The sequence below is a fragment of the Penicillium cataractarum genome, assembly GCF_028827025.1.
Source record: "Penicillium cataractarum strain IBT 29864 chromosome Unknown utg000002l, whole genome shotgun sequence".
NCBI classification, from domain to species: Eukaryota; Fungi; Ascomycota; class Eurotiomycetes; order Eurotiales; family Aspergillaceae; genus Penicillium; species Penicillium cataractarum.
This window is the reverse complement of record NW_026622738.1, coordinates 4,056,005-4,081,428: the sequence shown is the minus strand read 5'-3', so window position 1 is coordinate 4,081,428 and position 25,424 is coordinate 4,056,005. Positions and strand designations below refer to the sequence as shown.

Genomic DNA, 25,424 nt, shown 5'->3' with positions numbered 1-25,424 from the left:
GTTTCTTTTCTTTTGCCCCTCTCATCATCATGTCGAACTTTCAACCTCCATCACTCTTTCACACTCTCCCAGACCGACTATCCAACCAGCACCCCCCGCTCCCTGCAGAAGGTCGTCTCCATTCTGGTTCTCCCTCCTAGCAGCAGATCCCTTTCCTCCGAATCTCCTCTTTTTTTTCTCTGTCTTTTCTTTTTCTTCTCTCCTCCAACCTCCTTTCCCCACTACCAACGCGACCCACTTCCGCCGTTTCGGCCCTCCTGAGTCGTCTGAGTTCCATCCAGAAACCAACTTGTCCGTGGCTGCACATCGTGTTTCAGTCTCCTCTTTCTCGTTCTCGCTTTCCTCTCTCCCTCCCTTTCTTCCTGCCCGTCTGTTGCAATAGCGAGCTATCCCGACCCACAGGATTGACCGCGAGCGTTGTACGTGACGATCCTTCTACCCGATAATGCGGCCTTGGCTCAGACCAGCCGGAGGCGATCCCTGCTAATCTGCCCATCCTCCAGGGAAAAAACCACCCAACCCCCATCGATTCGGCTCCAGACCAACAGCACCTTAAAAAGACGCGGTCTCCCTCTCCTACCGCAGACATGGCCCGCCATCCGTCTCTTGATTCCGAGCGACCCATCATGTCAAACTCGGTGCGCATTTCTTCTCCCCCTTTACCCCTCTCCAACATCGTCTGATTCCTGGCCCCCCTTTCGTCGCAAGATGACTATACCTGGATAGACCTTAATAACTGACTGTATTTACTTTAGAACCGCACCTCTAAGCGCTTCTCCACCATTAGCGGCAGCCCCTCGCTCGCCAACTCCGAGCGCACCATCGGCAGTCTACCCAGCGGAGACCCCAGAGTCGCCGACATCACCCACCTCGGCGATGGTCTGGAGCGCTTGGAGAACAAGCCCCTGCAGGCGCAGCGCTTTGTGCCCACCGAAGAGAAGACCGACAATCTGAACAAGTTGGCTCTCGGGGCCAAGGTGGAGCGCGCACTGGGACGAAGGATGACCAGCCAGGATGCCGTCATGCGCAAGCCAGTCCTGAGCGAGAAGGCCGCAGCCGCTGCGACTACTTCGTAGACGACTGAGTCTTAAGGAATATGCCATTTCTTCTCGCTCTCGCGCTTGCGCTTGCGCACTCTGGTGATTCTATATAATGCGGCGGTCAACGCTGGTGTCGTTTTCTTCATTACCCTTGCCCTTATATTGTCCATTCTCCCCCAGCGAAACTGTTCCATATGAGGGAACTATCTACGATCGCTTGTTTCTTTTCCTATTGACTCTCAAACCCTCTCATGTCCGATACCATCTCATCCATCATACCCCGTTTCTTTCACTGATCTTCTTCTCTGGCGTTTTCTAAATTTGTTATGAAATCTGCATGACTCCTTTGGGGCTTTCGTTCTGTCTAGTATATCTCATCTTTTCTGAATCCTGCTGCTTTGTGTGTTGGGTTTCTTAATGGCTTCTCTCCATATATCATGAATGCTACCTCGTATTAGAGTCTTTTTGATGCAAGTATCTGCTTTGTCTGCTGTATGCTGTACAATGTTTGCCTAAACCTAGTCACCGACAGCGTTGCCTCGGTTTGGATGACTCAGGCAAACACGTTTGTCTGCGATGGTTGACTACGACCGAATCGGGCGATATCGACGTTGATGAGTTTCCCTCCTCCCTCCCTCCCTTCTTCTCCTCGTCAACTCCCCGAGTCCCAATCTCAGGAAGTCTGACACACAAAGAACAAACCTGTTCTTTGTCAATCGTTTCCTGGTAAGTTCTCATCTCTTAATTCACTTCACTCGTCACTGTTCATCATCAATCTCATCGAATCCGTTCCCTTTGATCTCCCTTTCTGCCGAGCGGTGAGTCCCGTGCCAAGGCCACGCGAAACCCGCACGGAGTCTTCGCAGTCGAAAGCCAGTCGCTTTTTCCTCGAAGGCGAATTCCCCCCCCAAACAGCTTCGTTTCTGTCTCTTCTTCTTCTCCCCCTCTTCTACTCCTCTCATCCCGGTTTATACTCAACCACAATCCTCATTACCCTCTCAATCTCATCCCCTGCTGCCCTTCTCCCCTCTTCCCGGTCTATCCCGCACAAGAGTCATTTTTCCCTCCTCTCGCACACCCCCAAACCTATACTTCCCGCATCACTCTCCGCGTCATCGAAAAGTGTCCTCCGTTTTTTTTGCCCCTTTGATCTCGTACCTTATTCCTTTCTTCCTTTCCTTTCGTGCCTTTCAATTGGGTTGCATTGGTGCTCGGTCCATTTCGCATTGTAAGTACGCCGCCAACGCCTTCTCCACCTTGCCTTTCCATCGGCTGCCGGGATCGTGATGCAAAATGCGAATCCCAGAGCTCCGGAGATATCAAAAACTGACCTCGATCCATAGGTTGAGCGAGCGGAGGAAAAAAAGAATCTCATTTAGATCTCTTATTAACAGCTTCCGATCTCGTTAGAAGCTTCGTTCAGATAGCTCTTCTCGGCTGTTCCCATCCACGATCCCCACCTTCTCACGGCTACTTTAATTTTCGATCTCGTCTCCTCTCCTCTCGGCCTCAACCCTCATCTCTCTCCCACCCCATCTCAAAATGGCCGACATGACCCAGGTTCCCATCAACGGCAACTACGCCGCTCAGCATGGCTTCCCCGAATCCTTCAACCCCGCCCATGCTGCCATGAACACCGCGGCCAACTTCCAGCCTGCGCAGTCCTCCACCCCTACCAGTGCCACCCCCAGCACCGAGCAGCAGCAGAAGAATGAGATCACCAAGGATGAGGTCGGCTGGTTCTTCGTGGAGCAGTACTATACCACTATGAGCCGCAACCCGGACAAGCTCCACCTGTTCTACTCCAAGCGGTCCCAGCTTGTCTTTGGCACCGAGGCCGAGTCTGTCCCCGTTACCGTCGGTACCAAGGTGAGTCAAGTCAACTTTCAGCCCAACATTTACACCCGATGTAGATGCAATGTTCCAATACTGACGCCAATCCTTCTGTGATAGGCCATCAACGACAAGATCAAGGCTCTTGACTTCCAGGACTGCAAGGTTCGCGTCCTGAACGTCGACTCCCAGGCCTCCTTCGACAACATCCTGGTCTCCGTCATCGGCGAGATCTCCAACAAGTCCGAGCCCTCTCGCAAGTTCGTCCAGACTTTCGTCCTGGCTGAGCAGCCCAACGGCTACTACGTTCTCAACGATGTCTTCCGCTACCTTGTTGAGGAAGTTGAGGAGGATGAGGCTGTGACCGAGGAGCCTACCCCCTCTATCCCTGAGGTTCCCCAGCCCACCGAGGCTGCGCCTACCTCCGAGGAGGCCCAGGTCACCGAGGAGGCTGCCGCTTCCAAGGTTGATGAGAAGCTGGAGGAGGTCAATGGCGAGGTTGAGCAGCCTGAGGAGGCCGCCCCCAAGACCAACGGTGCCCCCGCCGAGGAGGTTGAGGAAGCCCCCGTCCCCGTTGTTGAGCCCGAGGCTCTGAAGGAAGACAAGCCTCAGACCCCCGAGCCTTCCCCCCCCCCTGAGCAGAAGGAGGTCCCCGCTGAGAAGGAAACTGCTGCTGCCCCGGCCGCTCCCGTTGCCGCTCCCGCCGCCCCCATCCCGGCTGTCCCCAAGACCTGGGCCAACATTGCCTCCAAGGTCGGTGCTGCCAAGGCTGCCGCTGCCGCTGCTGCCCCGGCTGTCCCTGCTGCTGCTCCTGCGGCTCCCGCTCCTACTCCCGCTGCTGCTGCCCCCAAGGCTGCTGCCGCTGCTCCCTCCACTGATTCGGCCGCCACCACTCCTCGTGCTGCTGTTACTCCTACCCCTGCTACTGAGAAGGATGCTGCCTCCGCCGACGGTGCTGGCTGGCAAACCGCCGGTGCTGATCACAAGAAGACCCAGTCTCGCGCTGGCGAGGACCAGGTCGTTCTGGGTTATATGAAGAATGTTAACGAGAAGGTTGACGCTGGTCTCCTGAAGCAGACCCTTTCCCGCTTCGGCAAGCTGAAGTATTTCGATGTCAACCGCCCCAAGGTTCGTCTTATAATAAAACCCTGCTCCGTCATGGATTCATATCTAACATGTTGCTTTTTAGAACTCTGCCTTTGTTGAGTTTGCCGAGCCTTCCGCGTATGCCGCCGCTGTCGCTGCCAACCCCCACCAGATTGGCACTGAGCAGATCATCCTCGAGGAGCGCCGCCCTCGCCCCAACACCTTCGGCAACGGCTTCCCTGCTGGTCGTGGCCGCGGTGGCCGTGGTGACCGTGGCGGTAGCCAGGGTCGTGGTGGTTTCCAGCGTGATGGCCGTGGTGGCTTCCCTCCCCGCGGTGGCCGCGGTGGAAACGCTGCTGCCAAGGGCCGCAACGGTGCCCCTGCTGCTTAAGCTCTATTCGCCCCATTCAGAATTAAATTAGCTCCTGTGGCGGCGGTGAAAACCACGCCCGAGCTTGGATAATGACGTGAAGTTTCGTCCGAGCTTCGAACTTCGAGCATCAGCTTCCGGCACCCAGCTCGAATATCTTCTCGAGCACCTCGATACGTCTTCGACACGTCTCTCTACGTACACTTTCGATGGATGCCTCTTCCAGAAATTTGTATTACTCCGGATTTTTGATAATTCTTTCTCGTTTTTGGTCTCGACCCCGTCTCGACCTTTTATCCTCTTGTTCTTTCTCCCTTGTTTTCCCCCCATAATGACATGTGTTATGTGACTTCCCCCCTCCACCACCCCCTTTTCTTCCTGTCTCCTGTCACAGTGCATATTAGCGGTTGGGTCCGGGTCGGCTGGAAAAGTTCTGTCTTTCTTTCCCTTCCCTCTCTGGGCACTTTGTCTTTTTTTTGCGATTTATTGTGTTTTCCTGCCATGTTTGTCTTATGCGTGGGCCTTCCCGGCTTCTACGGTCTTAACCATATTGTCTTTTTTTTCTTTGGTGGTGGTCTGGCTTTCGTGTTTCCCTAGTTTCACGATTTCTATGCCCTATATTCTTCCAATGATTCTTTTTTTTCATTTCCAAGTCTTGTGCTTTGATAACTTGCCTTTGTTTTTTCCATCTCACGAGCCGCTGTTCCACCACGAAGACTCTATATCGCATCGTTTATCTAGCATAGCAAGTTGAGGGTTTTGCGGTGTTACACCATCCGGTCTCTTTTATTTTTCTTGTTTCTTTTTCAATCTTTTTCCTATTCTTCTTTGGCCCCCCTTTCTCGTTCCTCGTGTGGATGGGATATGGGTGGATATGTATTTTGCTAGGAAAATGGGCCTTGTAAATGGTATGGGCAATGGATGGAGGGTTTAGGGGGGTTTTTCTGTGTATCTTTCATAGTTATTGAAATCCGTGCAATATCAGATGGTTGTACCAACCCCTGACAGGACCCTCTTGCGCCGTGTGACTTAATTTGAGGAGGTTGCTGGGTCGTAGGCTAGGCGTTAGTGGTAGGACAGTGTTTAGGTATATTATAAAGGAGTGGCAGCTCTGAATGGATGTATTCTATTTTCTCTATGATGCTCTTTCATGGGGAACAATGGAGTGCCTGGATTCCGGGGCAACCCCGAGGGGAGCGAAGATTCTAGACTGCTGGATGCCTGAGAATTTAGGCATACAGTTGATCAGGTGGTAGAGCACTATTTATGATAAAAGTGTCTCTCGCAAGAAATGAGGGGGAAAATGAGGCTCCAGAGATTGGTTGAAAAGTAGACCAGTCAAGAATCAGCACTACGATTACCCAGTAGAGCGATAGTGGCTGCAGGCTGTAACAAGGCGGTGTCGTTGCTGGGGAAAGAGACCGGTGGAAGTCTCTGGATCGCCGTAGAACCGTCGCCCGTCGAATCGCTGAACCCACCAGAATTTTTTGGAATCACAGCCTCTTTCTCCCCATAAGATCTGCGTCCGTCTCAGCAGTTCTTTCTTTTCTCTTCTTCACCTCTCCCCCCATATCTCTGTACGTACTTATCCCCCCTCCGCTCTTCAACTCTCCACATCTACAATCCTCTTCCCATCACTACCATTTGCTCTCTCACTCTGTCCTTTGCTCCTCATCTCCTCTTATCCACTCCCCACCTTTTCTCATCTTCTGGACGAGGACCCTCTCATTTCGACCTTGGGAGCCTTTGCCTGAAGATTTGAAAAAAATCTCACTATCAACCCTATTCTCTTCACTTCTCGCCACCCTCTTTCCTCTACCGATTGAATCTTTCTCTCTTTTCACCACCGTCCACCGATCCGCATTCCTCAATTTCTAACCGCTTCCGCCCCCCTCTTTTACAGAATACCCACCGCCACCATGCCCGAGACTTTCGAGTTCCAGGCTGAGATCTCTCAGCTGCTCTCGCTGATCATCAACACTGTCTACTCTAACAAGGAGATCTTCCTTCGTGAGCTGATCTCCAACGCCTCCGATGCGCTGGACAAGATCCGCTATGAGTCCCTCTCGGACCCCTCCAAGCTGGACTCCCACAAGGATCTCCGCATTGACATTATCCCCGACAAGGAGAACAAGACTCTGACCATCCGTGATACCGGTATTGGTATGACCAAGGCTGTAAGTTGATTTCACTCTTCGATGAGTCACTATTTTCTACAGAATTGGAGGGCTAATATTTTTACTCTTTTCATTCAGGACTTGATCAACAACCTTGGTACAATTGCCCGCTCTGGCACCAAGCAGTTCATGGAGGCCCTCTCCGCCGGTGCTGACATCTCCATGATCGGTCAGTTCGGTGTCGGTTTCTACTCTGCCTACCTGGTTGCCGACAAGGTTACCGTCGTCTCCAAGCACAACGATGACGAGCAGTACATCTGGGAGTCCGCCGCCGGCGGTACCTTCACCCTGACCCAGGACACCGAGGGCGAGCAGCTCGGCCGCGGTTCCAAGATCGTCCTCCACCTGAAGGATGAGCAGATGGACTACCTCAACGAGGCCCGCATCAAGGAGGTTGTTCGCAAGCACTCTGAGTTCATCTCCTACCCCATCTACCTCCACGTCCTGAAGGAGACCGAGAAGGAGGTCCCCGATGAGGATGCTGAGGAGACCAAGGAGGAGGAGGAGGGTGACGAGAAGAAGCCCAAGGTCGAGGAGGTCGATGATGAGGAGGAGGAGAAGAAGGAGAAGAAGACCAAGACCATCAAGGAGTCCAAGATCGAGGAGGAGGAGCTCAACAAGACCAAGCCCATCTGGACTCGCAACCCCGCCGACATCACCCAGGAGGAGTACGCCTCCTTCTACAAGTCGCTCTCCAACGACTGGGAGGACCACCTCGGTGTCAAGCACTTCTCCGTTGAGGGTCAGCTCGAGTTCCGTGCCATCCTCTTCGTCCCCAAGCGTGCTCCCTTCGACCTGTTCGAGACCAAGAAGACCAAGAACAACATCAAGCTCTACGTTCGCCGTGTCTTCATCACTGACGATGCTACCGACCTCATCCCCGAGTGGCTCAGCTTCGTCAAGGGTGTCGTCGACTCCGAGGACCTGCCCCTCAACCTGTCTCGTGAGACCCTCCAGCAGAACAAGATCATGAAGGTCATCAAGAAGAACATTGTCAAGAAGACCCTCGAGCTCTTCCAGGAGATCGCCGAGGACCGTGAGCAGTTCGACAAGTTCTACTCTGCCTTCAGCAAGAACATCAAGCTCGGTATCCACGAGGACGCCCAGAACCGCCCCGCTCTGGCCAAGCTCCTCCGCTACCAGTCCACCAAGTCTGGTGACGAGTCCACCTCCCTTACCGACTACGTTACTCGCATGCCCGAGCACCAGAAGAACGTCTACTACATCACCGGCGAGTCCATCAAGGCCGTCTCCCAGTCTCCCTTCCTGGACACCCTCAAGCAGAAGAACTTTGAGGTTCTCTTCCTGGTTGACCCCATTGATGAGTACGCCTTCACCCAGCTGAAGGAGTTCGACGGCAAGAAGCTCGTCGACATCACCAAGGACTTCGAGCTCGAGGAGACCGACGAGGAGAAGGCCGAGCGTGAGAAGGAGGAGAAGGAGTACGAGGACCTTGCCAAGGCCCTCAAGAACATCCTCGGCGACAAGGTCGAGAAGGTTGTTGTCTCCCACAAGCTCATGGGCGCCCCCTGCGCTATCCGTACCGGCCAGTTCGGTTGGTCCGCCAACATGGAGCGTATCATGAAGGCCCAGGCTCTCCGTGACACCTCCATGTCCTCCTACATGTCCTCCAAGAAGACCTTCGAGATCTCCCCCAAGTCCAGCATCATCAAGGAGCTCAAGAAGAAGGTTGAGGCCGATGGCGAGAACGACCGCACCGTCAAGTCCATCACCCAGCTCCTCTTCGAGACCTCCCTGCTGGTTTCCGGCTTCACCATTGAGGAGCCCGCCAGCTTCGCTGAGCGCATCCACAAGCTCGTCTCCCTCGGTCTGAACATTGACGAGGATGCCGAGACTGTCGATGAGAAGGCCACCGAGGCTGCCGCTCCTGCCGAGGCCACCGGCGAGTCTGCCATGGAGGAGGTTGACTAAATTTAGTCGCTTCTCTCCTTTTTTTATTTTTATCCAGCAAGCAGCTCCCGGGAACCCTGTTCTGAAGCTTTTTCTTCTTTACTTAGCTAAGAATGCGGGTTTTGCCTGCTAAAATCTGTTCCTTTTATTTTGCTGGCCCCCCCCCCCCCCCCCCTTGTATGCGCGTGATATTTTTTTTCAAAGTTCTTACGGGAAATGGGAAACGGGATTATGACCCTTGATGTTCTTTTCTTATGTTCTTAAATCAAGATAAATGATTTACGCTTGACTTTTACATCCTTGTTGGTTCTAGATTAAGATTAGAGTTCTTGAGGCTGTTTTAGTTCTGGGCTTTTCTGTTCTTTTTAGACTTGGACTTTTGTCTGTAGTTTGGATTGAATTTGATAGACCTGCTTTGGACTGATCTTGTAGATTGTAGACATGTTCTACTTCACGGAGTACAACGTAAAACTTTGGGGTCTTTCTAGAGGAATGGAGTAGTAATATCGACCACCAGTTGCTTCCAGTTCCATTCACAGACTAATGATATCCTTCTTTGAAGGCTGTCATAGCCCGAGTTCAATATCACCAATCCCCGAGTCAAATTGATATTAGATAAATCTGACTCTTGTACCCGTCACGTCTGTTTTCTCTCTGTATCTGATGACTCTAGAATCTAATCCTTGGCTTTTAATATTTATCTCGCAGAATAATTCACCTGGAAAGACGCTCTAGGCTATAGAGCCACGAGTAAGGCTTTGCTATGTAATTGAAGTTATACTTGAGATACTGCCTTTCCCTGTAAGAATTCGTTAAGTACAGATTCAATAGTCAGACTGTACTTTCTACACTAGTTATTCATAGTCATATCTATCCCATGAAGACGAGCTGTTTACCCCAGTTTTGTACGTATCTCAACAAGATCTTAGGTACTAGTTCCGATCTACGTACCACAACTACTTCATATACTACATTCTCTCTGCCTCTACGATACTGTAGCACACTCCATAATACATATTACACCTAACCCCCCTCTTTCCCAGTGGCCCACCACGACATCACCCCATAAGATCCACAAATCGTACTGTCGGCTTCACCTCGGGACTACTCTCGGCGATTTACCAGCTCCACATCGGCTTCACCGAGATATTTTCGGGTTTGAACGGGAGGGAAACTGCTAACTTTGGGTGGGCATAGATGTGGACGTGCTATTACTGTGAGTCTGTGTCCGTGCCTCCGTAATCGCTATCAATCTTCCCTGATTCCAAAGTGCAGTAACCCCGCCATTGGAGGGGTACAGGGGTACAGGTACATCTACACCGACATATCCACTTTCACTTGCAGCTAGCCAGCTGTTTTAACCTCCCACCTTTGTCTCAACAACCTCCTCAAGACCTACCAATTCCCTAAATTCAAGAATCACCAATTGAAATCAGTCAAAATGGTCTACACGATCGTCGTTCGTGCGTGAACAACCACCTCCCCCCCCAAAAACCTCCTCCAATACTAATCCCACCCCTCGCCCTAAACACAGACCTCCGCGCAAAACCCGACGAAGAATCCATCTCCAAACTGCACGCAAAACTCCTCGAAGCATCCGCCGTCTACTCAAAGGACAAAGAAACCCTATCCTGGTTCGTCATGCAATCCGTGCACGACAAGCAGGATTTCACTATCGTCGAGCGATACCTGCAGGAGTCGTCGCAGGAGTATCATTTGAGTAATCCTTATTGGAAGACGTTTGATCCTTATGTTATTCCTTTGCTAGAGAGGGAGATGGATTTGAGGAGGTTTGAGGAGTTGTAGGTTCCTGCTGAGGGGAAATGAATTGAATTGTGTCTATGGAAGGGGGATATCGGGGATGTAACTAGCTAGGAATGCTGGATAATACATACTTATTGTTTTTACTGTGTGATTGAGAGTTTATACATTCGTTTGGATGTTTTTAAAGATATTGTATTGTGGTGACTACGCAATGTGGTCTAACCTTATCAATCCCTACTAAAAAAGCAAAGTGTAATCCAGCGCCAAAAACTCCAAACGACCAGAAAAAGAAATACCACCGTAAAACGCCAGTCCGGGTAAAAATGTAGGCGTGATCACTCGAAAGAATAAAGAAGGCCAGCCAGCCAGCACACTTTTCTTCCATCTCCGTCCTCGATCAGCCAAGCCGGTGCATGCCATTTCCCCATGCTCACCCCCCGGCTCGTTATCATGTCGAGAACGAAGACTCAATGCTCAAGAGTCCCGTACCAGTGATCAAACTGCATGTCTGAAAGACTTCGCGTTGGAAGCCCCCAAGACCGAGCTACCCACAATGCGAGACCACCAACAACCCCGACGCTGCCCACTATCTGGACAATAATCCAGCCCCGTCGTCCGATATCGTCGATCCATCCCACAACACCTAGTGGGTCGTGCGGACTCAGGCTGGCGACGCGGTATTCCTTGCTAGGACCTGCACAAGCTCGCATCATGTTCAACCCACTGCCATTCTTGTCGTTGGCTGGAACGTGTAGCCCACAGAAACCGGGCGTCTGTGAGATAGGCACTAACGAGCCATCTACCACGCACTCGCTGAGTCGCTCCGTTAGCCATACGGCGCGATCACCTCGTGCCAGTGCCGCGTATCGCTCCCGCTCATTTTGGAGGCTTCGTTGGAGGTCTGTCGCCCATTGTGCGAGTCGTACTTGGGCCATGCGCTCTTCATGTCGTGTATAGTCTGCGAGACGAGCTAGGGTATAGGTAGGCGGTGATTCACCGAGAGAAGAGATGGACGAGTTCATGGATGCCCCCAATGTAGTTCTCCATCCTACGCCTGGCGAGGTAGCACCAGAAAGTGCATTGGGAGCTGGGGTTGATGACAACGATACAGCAGGTAAATCACCGCACCGTTGGACGAGCTTTTTAGCAGCTGAATGCCGCAGCCAGGCGAGATTATCTCGGTCGAATAGTTTCTGTACGAGTATGTCCAGCTCTGATGGAACGAGAGGCTGTTCGTAGTCTGGACTCATGAGGGTGCTAGCATCCATGACCTCCAGATCGGTGGTTTTCTCGGATGACACGGCGTACGGAGGTTGCGGGTTTTGGTCATCTAGCATCCCGGCTAGCGAGTCGCCGAACATGAATGGCTTGATGCCGGCATCTTGCGCTTGTTGATGGAATCGGTCTTTGAGGGATGTGATATTCTCGGGGGAGAGGGTGTCTGCTTTGGCGACGAGTGGGATGACATTGCTTAGCTCGCAGAGCTTGCGAATACATTCTACGTCCGTTGGCAATGTATCTGTAAAATGTCAGCGTCCGAGCAATGTAGTAAATCGATATCTTGAGCACTTACCATGAGATATCAGATATAATATTGCATCTACCTGGGTACCACCGTTTCCAGCGAGCAGATTTTGAAAATCTACACCTGATCCTGCAACCGCGGCAGTCGCCCTCTGCAGTTGCTGTCGCATATACTGCACAACGGAATCGGTCTGTCCTGCACGACTCAAAGAGGTAGCCGGTGTATCCACAAAGCACAGATTCCGCTCCAGCACGATTTCACCTATGCTTTTGCGCCGTCGGAGCACACGCGAGTCCTCCAGGTCCGACCACCATGAAGGGTACGGCTTGGTGCTAGCGTAGATCTCGGTTGTAGCGGTGGGCATCCCGCGAGTGGGGACGGGCCCGGAGTGGGGTCGCGAGGAACGGCGCCGCTCTAGTGCAGTCATGGAGAGCGAGTCGATAGAGTCAACGTGAACGATATCTTCGCATGTTTGGACAATGGCTTTTATCAAGGAGGTTTTTCCAGTTCCTGCGAGATTCAAATACTGCGTTAACCGGAGTGGACCTTCGCTTCCAGCCAAAAAGAACTCACCTGGCGCTCCAGCTACAAGCACTTTGAATCTACCCATCGCTTTTCCCCGCTCTGTAAATGGCCGTCGACTTGGCATCTTGATGCTGGGCATAATAAACTGCGAAGCTCCGGAGAACCCCAAGCGAGGGGAAGGCCGAGGTCTCTCTTCTTCATCACCTGACCCGATTGCTTGGCTGTTAATTTCATCGGTGATCGAGATATCATCCAGCGGTCGGAGAGACTGGTTGGAGATAGACTTTGGGCTGCTGGGCAGCGACGATGGATCGTCGGGGTGAAATGGAGTCAACGGGCGGGAGACCGTGTCCGAGGAAGGTGGCTGTAGGGATGACTCTCGAGTATCCTCCGAAAAGGGCCTGATTGTAGACCGGCGTCGTGAGCAACGTGACTCTCCCATACTGTCAGATCCCCGCGACGAGCTCCGTGTCCGTTGACTACTATCTGTGTGGAACTCCCGAGACGAGGAGGTTCTAAGCTCCGATCGAGATAGCGTCTCTGCTAGACTGTGCACGCCGTACATGCTTTCTTTGGGATCGCCGACTGCATCTGGAGAGGGGCTGCGTTCTGTATCGGAGGCATGCGGGCTGCGAGATAGGAAGAAGGTTGCGGGGGCGGCAGTGCGGGTATCTAACGACGAGCACGAGGGTGGAGGGTCTGCGGAGGGTTTACGGGAGAAGGCTGACAGGTCGGGAACTGGTCGCATGGTCGAGACATTTGAGGGAAGTTGAAGAGGATGAAGTTGAATCGTAATACTTTCGGCGGGCTATCGCGGGGGGGTTCATATTATGTTGCGTATGTAAGCCATCACATCACGCGGTGCGGAAGGTTGACCAGTGACCAGGGTTCAAGAGCTGACCTAAGTGTGTAAGTGTAATCGAGTATGAAATTGGGTACATAGTATAGGTGTAGGGTTTATCTTGGTAAGTAATTTATGTTTATATAACTAGCTGTTTATTCAGCAGTGATGGCTTCTCTCTCTAGGGGCATTGCTGTTGTATACACAACCATATTCCTTGGGTGGGGAGGATGAGTATAGATAGTATACTGTGTAATCTGCCTATGGACTTAAGGTAGATCTAAATTAAGGTAATAATCATATATGGCATCGAAAGAGTTATTATAAATTGCTGGAGATGTTCAAATCATCCTTCTATCCTCGATACTCGATAATCCTTCACCCTAGCCTCACTTACCACTCACTTATTTCGATGATAGCATATTATTATATTAAGAAGCTTCATGAATCCATAGTTCCGGCCTTCTTCCATCAAGTAAGGCAAGATGGCCGAGTTGGTCTATGGCGCACGGTTCAGGTTTACCTGATCCACAATTCCGTGTCTCGAAAGGGGCGTGGGTTCGAATCCCACTCTTGTCAAAGCATTATCTTTTTGTCTCTTCTCTTTTTGAGCTAGATAAGTTGATCTTATTACAGGATTCTTTTTGGTTTGTTAATGAGATCTTATTAAGGCCTACCTAGTATATCGGTATCGGGCATATAGTTTCATTTTCGTGGAATGACTGGAGCGTGTGTCTCGTTAGAAAGAGTCGGGATCTAGAACTACGCCTTCCACGGAGTGCTATGGTAATATAGACTCTGGCCGGCTAGTCGTTTAGTGATTTGAGTTTTTATTACTCTACCATGTCCATGGAGCTTCAAGTGGGAGGGCTCTATGCTCTGGGCCATCCATATGTATTTATCATTGTCTCTGATGTAACTCAGCATACCGAGGTATATTCGTCCTATGTTGGTGTGAATATATTTCCACAACGTCAAACCCACAAACCCACACACAGTTACTGACCATCCAAATCTTCCCTATTCATACGAAAAGCACACATCCACATACACAGTAAAGCACCATCTTAAATACTAAACCACCCCTATCTACACCGATCACCAAAATACCAAAACCCAACAACAACTTATACCTACCTATTAGCCCAACCAAGCCCGTGATATTGCACACTCCCCACCATTCCTCCATCAAATGGTAAGATGGCCGAGTTGGTCTAAGGCGTCAGGTTAAGGTCCACCTTAGCGTAAATTCCTGATCTCGTTTACGGGGCGTGAGTTCGAATCTCACTCTTATCATATCTTCTTTCCTTTTTACATTTTTTTCCCTTTTCATTTTTGTGTGCTGTGGTTCTGTGGGTAGTGGAGTGGCGATGGCGTCGGCACCTGATGGGGAATCGGGAAGGCGGTGGGTTGGTTTTTTTTTGGGTGGGACCAATCACAGGGGGTGGGTTATGCGATTACGACCTGGGTATAAATTGGAGGGTGATTGAATCCATGTACTCTAAATATCAAGCACAGACAGCACTGTACTATTTTTGGATGTCGAGGTCTACTATAATCAAAGAAATACAATATCAGAGAATAGATAAAATCCGATCAATGCTCAATCCTGTCTTCAATATACTACAAAAACACGAATCCCACAACTTCCGGATTCCAGTCCAGACCCAATGCAGACGGGCTCAGATAGTCTATGTACAGAAAAATCCCCAAACCAACGCAAAAAAGCCAGGCACAAAGCTTACTCAACGTCCAAAAAACCGATCGGGCAAAATAACATGACGAGAAGGGGAAAATAAGAGACTAGAGACAGGATGTGCAGTGCACAGCGATGCAAGTTGATATGTTTGGGATGGTAGTAACTACAGCTTGGCGCGAGGCGCGGATTCCTCCTCCAGAGCTTGCTCGTACAGCTTGTCCAGGAGTTGGCGGTAGACCTTGACGGTCGGGGGGCGCTTGAGCTTAAGACTGGAAGAGTGAGTATATTAGCAAAGTGGCTACAAAAAGGGAGATATAGATAATCCACGGGATCGGGTGACTTACGTTGGGGTCAACAAGTTGTTCTCAACGGTGAACGGCTCCAACTTCAAAGAGACGTTGCGGACACGCTCATATCCAGCAAGACGATGCTTCTTAGCAACGCGCTCGAGATCACGCAGCACCGCACGGCGAATCTTCTCATCTCCCAGAGCCTCCTTAATCGCATCGAGGTCCGTCGCGCCGATAGGACGGCCGAGAACCTTGCTAGCGAAGGGAGCGAACAAGTCGGGCGCAACGCCAAAGATACCAACCAGGAAGGTCTGCATGCTGTCACCGTGGACGTAGGCCTGAGCCAGATAGCCCAGCTCGGACATGAACACACCCTCCAGACGCTCGGGGGAAATGTATTCACCCTGTGCCAGTTTGAGCACGTTCTTGCGTCGGTCGATGATGATGATGCGGCCCATCTCGTCGATCTGGCAGACATCGCCGGTGCGGAACCATCCGTCTTCGGTCATGGCCTTGGAGGTCTCTTCGGGGTTCTTGAAGTACTCGTTGAACATGTTGTTACCGCGCAGGAGCAGCTCACCACGGGGGTAGGGCTTGTCCTCGACGGAGTACTCCATGTCGGGCAGGGAAAGAAGGCAGGCTTCCGTGCAGGGAGCGAGACGACCACAGTTACCCGAAGTGAGATCATCGGTGGACTGTGCAGTACCACAGGCATAGGACTCGGTCAGACCGTAGCCCTGGACGATGTCGGTACCGGTGGCAATCCGCAGGAAGTTGTGCAGACTCGGGTCGAGAGGAGCCGAGCCGGAGACCATGTAGCGGGCACGCTCGAGACCGAGAGCAGCAGCGACCTTCTTGGCCCAGATACGGTCGTAAAGGGCATGCTTGATGGTAGCCTTGGAGGGGTCGGGGTTCTTCAAGTTGGCAGTCTTAGCCGCAATGATGTGACGAGACATAGCACCCTTGAAGCCGGGAGCCTCGACGGTAGCGGCCTTGATCGCAGTACCGAAGCGACTGTATAGACGGGGCACGGACATGAAGCCAGTGGGCTTCAGCAGCTTCAGATCATCGACCAGCTCGACAATGTTGCCGTGGAAGTAGCCAATCCGAGCGCCACCCCAGAAGGCACAGTGCTCGGAGAGACGAGCGTAAATGTGAGCCAGAGGAAGATAAGAGCACATGGTGTCGCCCCGGGCCTGGCCGATGGTAGTCAGACCGGCAGAGGTGGCAGCCACGGCGCTCTTGTGGGTCAGAACAACACCCTTGGGGGGACCGGTAGTACCGGAGGTGTAGTTGATGGTGACAATGTCCGAGGGGGAAGGAGGGTTGTATCCACGCTTGGAGGCCTCTCCCAAAGCCTCGACCTGATCAATGGTATAGATCGACACGTCCTGGCCAGCGGCGATTGACTCCAACAGGGCACGCTTGGAGTGACCAGCCTGGTCACCGCCATCGAGGGGGTCCAGGCTGACAATCATCTTGAGGTTGGGCAGGGCATGCTTGAGCTTGAGGAGGGTGGGAATGTGAGGGAGAGAGGTAACGACACAGCTCAGCTCTGCGTGGTTAATGATATACTCGGTAGCGTCGGGAGCAAGCACATCGTAGATCGAGACTGAGTAGAGGCCCTGAGACATGCAGGCCAAATCTAACAATCAAATGTATTAGCTTCTAGAAGACTCGTAGAATTCCGCTAGAGTTCAACCCCCCCCTACATACCGGTAATCTGCCACTCTGGGCGGTTCTGGCACCAAAGACCAATACCGTACTGGCCCGGACGGTGGCACTCGTGCTTGTTGTGCAGCTCAACCAGACCAGCACCGAATGCAGCGCGGCGCTTCTGGACCTGCTCGTATGTGAGCCACTGATAGCCATCGAAGGTCTTGGTGACTGGGTTGAAGGGACGCCAGCCGAGGCAGTGGTTCTTGGGCTGGCGGTTGGCGGTAGACTCGAACATGTCATGAGCGGTGACGACCTATCCGTGGAATCTCGTATTAGCCCTGCATGTTCCATTCCTCTAGTCCTCGCTTATCGCGACCACCTAATCCACATACCTGAGGATCCAACGTGGCCAACAGCTCTTTCTGCGCATTCCAGGCCCGGTATACCCGGCTGCGACCAGGTTGCTCAGTTCCTGGGATGGCCACGGAGTACGGCGTCCCCTTAGGAGGGGCCTGCTTCAGCTCCTCCGCCTTGGCGAGGTGTGCGGGTTGTGAGAAAAACATGATGAATCAATCTAGACGAGGTAAGAAGCAGATGAAGTATTAGCAGATGCTCGGATGCGGCGGCAAAGCTGGGGAACATGGGGAATGTAATTCATACCTGGTGTTTTGGACGAAAGCAATGGAGCAAGACAAGGAAAGATAAGAGAGTTGATCCCCCAAAGTGAACGAGTCCACTGCGATTAGAAGAGAAGGGACGAAAAGTGTGGGGGGGGAGAGAAAGAAGGGGGGATGGAGACGAGGATCTGGAGTACGGAGAAGATGAAAAGGAAATCCGGAGAGGGCGACCTTTTTCGGTCAAACTTCCATCGCGACAAGTGGAGAGTGGATCAGGTGGGAAAGTACCTCGGCACATTTGTATGGGGTTACCTGTAGTTACAGTGGCAGCCCCATAGTTAAGACAAGTACCGATGCTGAACCCCCTAACCTCAACAGAGTTCATGCAGCCCGATGTCATCGGCCCTCACATGTCGATTTCACATGGGATGAATAATCGCAGACCCGTGGAATTCGATACTTTTTCGTGACAACCACATAGATAGGACCATATGTAGTTTATAAAGTTTTATCATGTTTAATTCATACCACGTTCCACCCTTTACAATTTACGCGGGAAATCCATCTAGTGGAGATGTGTATATCATATATATAAATAATAATGCCCAATTCTATCGGCAAGATAGGCCCGACGAGGTGGTACTGTACAAGACACACAGGCCAAAAAAAACAACCAACAACGCCATGCCCAATGCCCACATGCCACGAAAACAGAGAGCCAAGAATAATAATAAACAATAAAAAAAAGGTTATAGTCAAACGCACGTGCCTCAACCCTCAAAAAAAAGGGTTCAATCAATATTCACACAAAATCAACCACAGATCCAGTACCACACCTTGCCGTACCAGGTAGTCGGCTCAACCGTCTCCCAGTTCTCGCTATCGGCCGATGTTCGGCCCGTGTCCAAGTCGGCCTCGATGGGCTTGACAAAGGCCGGGCGGAAGATCAACTTGTGGCCGCAGTACAGCACAACGAAGAGAATCAGACTCAGGTAGTTGATGAAGAAACTCTGGACGTCGAAGCCGCCAATGAACGAGGTGAAGCCCTGGGTGAGAATGATCAGGCAGTTGAAGAACAGGCCGTACCACGAGAACCACGGCTGCATGATCGCCTTGTACGGCAGGACATCGCGCGAAATGTTGCGCGCCTTGAGCGCCCGCTGGAAGGCCAGGTGGCAGCCGTTCAGAGAGGCCCAGGTGATGAAACCGGCGACACCGGAGATCTGAAGCAACCAGGTGAAAACGGTCGAGCCCGAGTTCGACACGTTGAGGAAGCCGAGCAGACCGAACAGAGCGGTGAAACCGACAGCGTAGTATGGGACACCGCCCTTGGTGGTGCGCTTCATGAAGCGAGGCGCAAAGCCTTCCTGGGCCAGACCGACGATGATACGGCTACCGCTGTACACGTTCGAGTTGGCAGCCGAGAGCACCACGGTCAGGAGAACGGCATTGATAATATCCGGGAGGACATTAACACCCGCACGGCGGGCAGCAACCACGAATGGCGAAGCATTGGCGTTACTGGCGCTGGCACCGCCGGCCTGGCTCTCCACGAGGCCGGGGTCGTCCGAGGGGACCACGATACCGATGAAGAAGATGGTCAGGATAAAGAAGAAGACGATACGGAAGAACGTCTTGCGGATAGCGGAAGGGACAGTCTTGCGCGGGTTCTCGGTCTCACCGGCGGCGATACCGACCAGCTCCGTACCCTGGTAGGAGAAACCTGCTTGAATCAGGCAAGACCAGAAGCCGACAAACTTAGCGAGAGAATCGTCGCCCTTAATCAGGTAAGGAACGAAGGGACCGGGGTGCACCCAGTACCGGAATCCAATATAACCCTCCTTACCCACGCCGGCGTTCATGCAGATAGCGAAGATCATGAAGCCAACCACGGTCAGAACCTTGATGCTAGAGAACCAAAACTCCATTTCACCATAGAAACCGACGGGCATCATATTGAAAATGATAATCAGGACCCAGAAGACGGCGATAAAAATCGCAATCGGAATCGTTTCGTCCCAGAATTGAATAATCAGACCAGTGGCCGTGAGCTCCAGCGCAAATGTCGATGCCCACGAGAACCAGTAGATCCAACCCATGGAGAAACCCAAACTGGGGTCGATCAGGCGAGCAGCGTACGCGGTAAAGGCTCCGGGGATGGGGATATAGGTTGCGATTTCACCCAGCGCGGTCATGACCGAGTAGACGATGGTGCCGACGAAGATATACGCAATCAAGGCGCCGACGGGGCCTGCATTGGCGACGGCCGTACCGCTACCGATGAAGAGACCAGTTCCGATAGTACCACCTGATTGCGATATAAGAATTAGGGGAAAATTCTGCGGCGAGCTCCGAAATTGGCTCTGATTGTTGAAGCGCATAGTATTGACTCACCGATGGCAATCATCTGCAAGTGACGACTCTTCAGCTTGCGCTTCAGATCGGGCAATGGGTTGGACTCGCGACTAGCACCGTGCTTCTCATAGTCGACATCGTACTGGTTGACAGGATCCTGAGGCTGGACCTGCATGATGGGGCCTTCCGACTCCATCTTTCCCTTGTCAGACCAAGCCATCACTGACTGCTTGAGGGGAGAAGCAGATCGCAGAGACTCGAACGCAATGCAGGGTGGTAGGTGAGAGGTAAGAAGGAGAAGTCAAGAGGAGAAAAGAGTCAAGAGTCAGAAGACGGGCGCGATCTCCACCGTGAAGAACGTGTCTGACTCCGGCTTGGCCTTTTTTTGCTGGTGGAGTAACACGCGACGTCAAAGCCCTACTACAGGACGTTCTCCGGATACCCAAGACGGCAAGATCTTAGGTAAAAGAAATCCGTGATGGGAACTGTAGTTAGAGATCTTGGGGAAATAAGCCTTGGCCAGGGCTGAATTGAATGGAAAGTCCAAGACAGTCAAGAGTCAATACTGACTCCGTTCCTCAAGCTTTCTTTTTGTATAATTCCTCAACAGAAAAAATTTTCCTTTTCCCGAAAAACTTCGATGCTCCCGTTGAGTTTTTTTTTTGCCTTTGCCCTGCCATGTGGGCCGCGCCGAAAACTTTTTTTTTGGTGGCGACTATTAGGGGGTATTGGGGGGACTTGGGCCTTCTGGCTTATAGGATTATGACTACTGGCTATGACCAAGTCAATATTCTTGTCCTATCGCTCTAGATATATACGGGCTAGGCCATTCAAGACCTGCTACTGTAATGTAGTACTCCGCGGTCGGGAAAGACTTGGACACTAAAGACCGTCCGGTGCAACTCTGCATGCAGGAAAGGCGCCACCCGCCGATCGGGGCTGTCCCGAAGGGTTTAGCTTGTCGGCCACGCGGCTTTGACTTGATGATAGATGTTCAACTCGGGTATTCCGCACTCTACTTGGTATATATAGATGATTTTATATATATCTCTCTATATTAATGAAAACTTGCACTCTTTATAGAATAAAGAAAACTCACTCTTTTCTCAACTGGCATCACTTTTCCGGTTGTCCACCGTGGAACTTGGCCGGTTCCGTTCCACTCAGCGGCAGCCACTCGACGGGCCAATCAATGCATCCCATCCGATAAGTATGTAAGCGGACTACGATAAGCTAAATATGGGCCCATTATTGCATTTGCAAACAAACCAATCAACGGTAGGATAACTAATATCTATGACAGATCATCTATGATCGGTAGTTAGCCGTTGATATAAAAAAGCCTAACTACAGTATGATTATTGAATCATGGTCAATACTACTGTAAGAGAATGAGCATAGGATATCGTTGGAAGAAGGTTTAATTGTATGAGATCCTCCACGCTCTGAGACTTACAAGTGTATGTACGATACTCAACTACTTTGATCATACTGGCGATGTTGCGATCGAGGGATCCTTATACCAAGAAACATTCCTGGTTCATACGAACTGAATTAGCGGCAATAAGATTCGATCCTAGAAGACAATCTCTAAGCTCTGGAGGGGTTGGTCATGGCTCCAAGGCCAATCTATTTAGATCACCTCTCATCCGACGGTACTTGACCATGATCATGACCTTTTTCAATAGATACAAGCAACAAATACTCAATTATGAAGTAATATTACAAACTTATTTGACAGGCATTAAGGTTATCATCATGCATATCGATACCAGCATAAGACTTGAAGTGATCATTATCGAAGATGAAACAAAGTAACAGCCGCGAGGGGTATCGTGGAAAAAGAAAGAAAAAAAGTACTGCGCTGCATAACAGGTCATTCTTTGACCATTGAGGTCACCACAGAACGAGCTAGGTAAATTTGGATATCTTCATCGCGATAGCTCAATAGCTCAACTACCGGCCTCTGACCGTCAATTTAAACACCGAGATGGGCATTATGCTGAGTCTTCTGCGCACTCTCCCCACTGTGTCGGTGATCCTTGAGATCCATAACGGCGAAGTAAGTAGTCACCACGAAAAGGACCCTAAACACAAAAAAAACACATTAGCCACAATATCCCCATCATGGAATAGAACTCCCATCGCGTTACGACAACGCGATATCTCACACCCCAAAAAAGATTGACTTACCACTCAAAAGCACCAAAAACAGTGACAGCCTGCAAAGCCCGACATCCACCCCAAGTGCAATAAGCCGGCGCCGGCAACTGCGCACCAATCGCAATAAAGCCCGCAAACCAGAAGATCATGGTAATAACCTCCACGGCGGGGATCACGAAGCGATGCGCCAGGCGGGGGAAGTAAATTGGTGCGGCGAGGAGGTAGGGAGTTGCGACGAAGGTCGTCCAGCAGCCCAGGAAGAGGAGGAAGTTTACTGTGTCGGAGAAACTCCACCAGTAGGAGAAGGTGCTGATTACTGTATTGGAGGGGAGTTAGTATAAAGTATGGAATGTGAATATTGAATGGGGGTATGTATAAAATGGTTGAAGTGTAGTGGACTACTGTAGAGTGTAGACAGTCTGGTCAAGTGGGGAGTCAAGGCACGTACCATAGGCGGTCAAAGCGACCACGATCAGGCCGAAGACGATTTGTACAAGACGCACGGCGTAGATCCAAGGCATAGCCATTTTTGAGTAGCTGTGGTTGTATTTGCGATGGGGAGATGGAAGAGTTGGGGGAAAATGGCACGAAGAATCTTTTGGCGACAGTCACTCCTAAAGTCGGGGGTAGGGTGTTACTAAAAAAGAAGCGCAAATACGAAGAAGAGAATGTAGAACAAGGGTAATGGCCAAAGCCACCATCACGAAAAAGTGGGCAGCCACCGGCGTCGCGCCAGCGTCATCGGTGACATCTTGGCACGACCATCAGGTGCTGCTTTGCACCTGACTGGTAGGGCTGACGTGGGTTGTGCTGCTAGTCTGCCCGTGCAGTGAGAGTTGGTTGGACTGGGGATGTTCCTTACTGTTTGAGTTGCAACTTATTTTATTAATTTAAATTGATCGGCGGGTGGAAGCGAAGTGACGTTGTTGGGGATACTTGCTGTGGAAGACGAGAGATTATTGTGAGCAGGGAGAAGTACTACCAAGGTATTTGAGAGCTTATAAAGAAAACAAAAGCTGACTGGATTCCCCCGGCTGGTTTTATTTTTAATCTTTCTTGCTGCCTATGTCCATGGTATACTGCATAATTTCCTCATTCTTCAGACCCTGGCACAGCCACTGTCAATGAAAGTTTTGCTGCGCTGCCTAATGCCCAGCATGTGAAACTCGGTTAGGCGCGCGCCGATCGTAGGGTCTCGGATTTGTCGCAAGTCGCCGAGGATTAGAAGCTATCGAGTGGATCAGGGTAAAAAGCCGACTGGTAGCTATGGAAGGAAACTTGCAGAAAACCATGGATATTCTCAATCAGACCATGGCTGAAATCGAAGAGGCTATACTTCTTTGTTTACTTGGTTGGAGTTTGTGGTTGTTGTGCCTGAAGGTTGAGGCAACTGCAGTGTCATTGGTTGTTCCATCGATGACGTCGTGGCTGAGACCCTACATTGAACCCCTCTAAAATACACTCTCCACACTTAAAAAACAAACTATAAAAGGTCTATAACAGTCTAGAAGTCTATAAGGTATTTACACTGCCTTTCCCAAACCTAGATACCATCTCGTGACATCCTTGGAAAGCCAAACAAGGTATCATGATCACCGTTAGATCGATTGCACGGTAGCCACGCGCTCCATCTCCATGGTAGGAATATCCGTCTGTGCCTCTGGTTCCGCTGTCGATGCCCCCCGTTTCTTTTCTTGGATCGTATTCTCGGCCAGCTTCTTCATGTACTGATCAGACTCGGCCGCGTATTTACACTTTGCCCGCACCGTAGAACCATACTTGTAGAAGAAGAATGGGAACGGCAGGAAAAGGAGCGAGATAAATGCAGGAATAGACGGTGCCCAGTGAATTCCGACACCGTCGTACATCCACGTTGACACAATAGGCAAGACCGCGCCAAAGATCGACCGAAGCACTGCGTTCGCAGCGAGCACGGACGCCGCATAGATAGTATAGGAGTCGATCAGGTAGTTCATGCACCCCATATAGATCAGGATAACGCCCATGCCGAATGGTGCCGTCCCGATGATGCATACAATCCAGTGGATCGAAGTATAGTTTGTCCAGGCAAACCAGAACTGGCTGATTGGGATGGCTATAGCCCCGGGCATACACATGATCAATCGAGTCTCCGGTGGCGCATATCCTCCACATCGACTTTGTACTTTGGTATAATGCAAATTCGCGGGGATAGTGCAGATGATCCCGATGATCATACCAACCATGATACCCAGGAAGGAAAGGCCTCCTACGCCGGGATTCCATCCTCGTACTTCCTCGAAAACGATGGGGAACGCCGCGAAGAACATGTAGAGTGTACCGTATACCAGTGCGACGTAGACTGCCGAGAGCAAGACAATAGGTTCTTTGAAAAGTAGAACCCAAGGCCTGGAGAGTGTTTTCCTCAGTAGTTCAGCGGTCGTTACTGGACCCTTCTCCAGCTCGATTTTACTGCGATAGACCTTGCCCGTAATTTGCGAGAGTCGATTCGCACGCTCTCGCAAGAGCACCGGCGCATATGTCTCTGGAGTCAACAAAGTTGATACTATCCAGACGAATCCAGCAGTCGCAGCGAGAAGACCCTCCACCCAGCGCCAACCAGCCTTCATCCCAAGAAATCCACCAATGATAGGGCCCAAAGAGGGCCCGAGGAAAGGCGCAGCAGCGTAGAGGCTTAGTCCAAGGCCCCGTTGTCTCGCTGAGAAAATATCCGAGATAGTTCCACCACCATTGGTCAATGGAGCAGAGCCAAATGATCCCGCGAAGAAACGCAGGATACACAGTGTCCAAATATTCTGCGCTCCGGCACAACCAGCCAGAAAAGCGGCCATAAAGAGCAAACTGATAAAGAATGAAACCTGCCGACCATAGACTTCGCCAACAGGTGCCCAGAACAATGGACCGATCGCAAAGCCTAACACGTACAAGGAAAGACCGAGTGTCGCAACGGGCGTGCTAACTTGGAAATCAGCAATGATCTCGTGGATACTACCGCTATACGCAGACGATGCCAGGGAGACGATCAAGCTGGCAAAGGCAACCGTGAGGGTAATTGAGATTTTGCGGGCGCCGCTGAAGAGTTGCGGATTGCGGCTGTCGTTGGGTATCCACGCTACCGCGAAAGGATTATCTTCCGTTCCAGACCCGGCATACTCGTAGTCGAGTACATCCTGGGTGATTGCTCCCTTATCGATGAGTAGGTGCCAGAAGGGGATTCGTTTCGGATAGACCGTTAAATTGGGACCTGTACTCCTCCCAGACATATCTACCTCGGTGAAGTAGTTGCCAGCCAAGGAAGAGGATGTATTATAATTTTTGAATAAACGGTTCAATCTTCGTCAATGTCCTATATAGCCAGCGTGAAACAAGCTTGTAGAGCCAGGAATATGGAATGAAAAAAAGCTTGGGTAATGTGGAGGCCGAGGATCTGCCGAGGCGCTCGGCGTGAAAAAGAGGCTGCGAGAGCGAGTGGGGAGTGTCAAGAGAGAAACACTGAGATGTGTTGGGAAAAAAAACATAACTAAGACGCAAACTGCAGGAGTATTTCGTCAGCAATCATAAGAATAAAA

General features: G+C 51.1%; 9 protein-coding genes across 9 annotated transcripts; 4 read left to right on the top strand and 5 right to left on the bottom strand.

The window, feature by feature from the left end:
• Positions 1–587: 587 nt before the first annotated feature.
• N7496_003502 (uncharacterized protein) lies at positions 588–1,076 on the top strand (the record flags this gene model as incomplete). Its single annotated transcript, XM_056696433.1, has 2 exons — positions 588–638; positions 756–1,076. 2 exons carry the CDS (start codon positions 588–590, stop codon positions 1,074–1,076), a joined length of 372 nt encoding a protein of 123 aa, XP_056558645.1.
• A 1,506-nt stretch (positions 1,077–2,582) lies between these two features.
• Positions 2,583–4,350, top strand: N7496_003501 (NTF2 and RRM domain protein; the record flags this gene model as incomplete). Its single annotated transcript, XM_056696432.1, has 3 exons — positions 2,583–2,909; positions 2,994–4,001; positions 4,063–4,350. 3 exons carry the CDS (start codon positions 2,583–2,585, stop codon positions 4,348–4,350), a joined length of 1,623 nt encoding a protein of 540 aa, XP_056558644.1.
• Positions 4,351–6,248: 1,898 nt separating this feature from the next.
• Positions 6,249–8,438, top strand: hsp90 (chaperone Hsp90; the record flags this gene model as incomplete). The annotated part of the gene is made up of 2 exons (XM_056696431.1): positions 6,249–6,506; positions 6,585–8,438. The coding sequence occupies 2 exons, from the start codon at positions 6,249–6,251 to the stop codon at positions 8,436–8,438; spliced, it is 2,112 nt and encodes a 703-aa protein (XP_056558643.1).
• A 1,420-nt stretch (positions 8,439–9,858) lies between these two features.
• On the top strand, positions 9,859–10,223 carry N7496_003499 (putative quinol monooxygenase; the record flags this gene model as incomplete). The annotated part of the gene is made up of 2 exons (XM_056696430.1): positions 9,859–9,880; positions 9,952–10,223. 2 exons carry the CDS (start codon positions 9,859–9,861, stop codon positions 10,221–10,223), a joined length of 294 nt encoding a protein of 97 aa, XP_056558642.1.
• Positions 10,224–10,648: 425 nt separating this feature from the next.
• N7496_003498 (uncharacterized protein) lies at positions 10,649–12,979 on the bottom strand (the record flags this gene model as incomplete). Its single annotated transcript, XM_056696429.1, has 2 exons — positions 10,649–11,700; positions 11,755–12,979. The coding sequence occupies 2 exons, from the start codon at positions 12,977–12,979 to the stop codon at positions 10,649–10,651; spliced, it is 2,277 nt and encodes a 758-aa protein (XP_056558641.1).
• Positions 12,980–14,934: 1,955 nt separating this feature from the next.
• On the bottom strand, positions 14,935–17,283 carry N7496_003497 (putative AMP-binding enzyme; the record flags this gene model as incomplete). Its single annotated transcript, XM_056696428.1, has 4 exons — positions 14,935–15,040; positions 15,116–16,706; positions 16,778–17,033; positions 17,113–17,283. 4 exons carry the CDS (start codon positions 17,281–17,283, stop codon positions 14,935–14,937), a joined length of 2,124 nt encoding a protein of 707 aa, XP_056558640.1.
• An 866-nt stretch (positions 17,284–18,149) lies between these two features.
• On the bottom strand, positions 18,150–19,912 carry N7496_003496 (putative arginine transporter; the record flags this gene model as incomplete). The annotated part of the gene is made up of 2 exons (XM_056696427.1): positions 18,150–19,645; positions 19,732–19,912. 2 exons carry the CDS (start codon positions 19,910–19,912, stop codon positions 18,150–18,152), a joined length of 1,677 nt encoding a protein of 558 aa, XP_056558639.1.
• Positions 19,913–21,670: 1,758 nt separating this feature from the next.
• N7496_003495 (MARVEL domain-containing protein) lies at positions 21,671–22,382 on the bottom strand (the record flags this gene model as incomplete). Its single annotated transcript, XM_056696426.1, has 3 exons — positions 21,671–21,779; positions 21,886–22,171; positions 22,304–22,382. 3 exons carry the CDS (start codon positions 22,380–22,382, stop codon positions 21,671–21,673), a joined length of 474 nt encoding a protein of 157 aa, XP_056558638.1.
• A 1,071-nt stretch (positions 22,383–23,453) lies between these two features.
• On the bottom strand, positions 23,454–25,118 carry N7496_003494 (MFS transporter; the record flags this gene model as incomplete). Its single annotated transcript, XM_056696425.1, has 1 exon — positions 23,454–25,118. One exon carries the CDS (start codon positions 25,116–25,118, stop codon positions 23,454–23,456), a length of 1,665 nt encoding a protein of 554 aa, XP_056558637.1.
• Between the last annotated feature and the right edge of the window lie 306 nt (positions 25,119–25,424).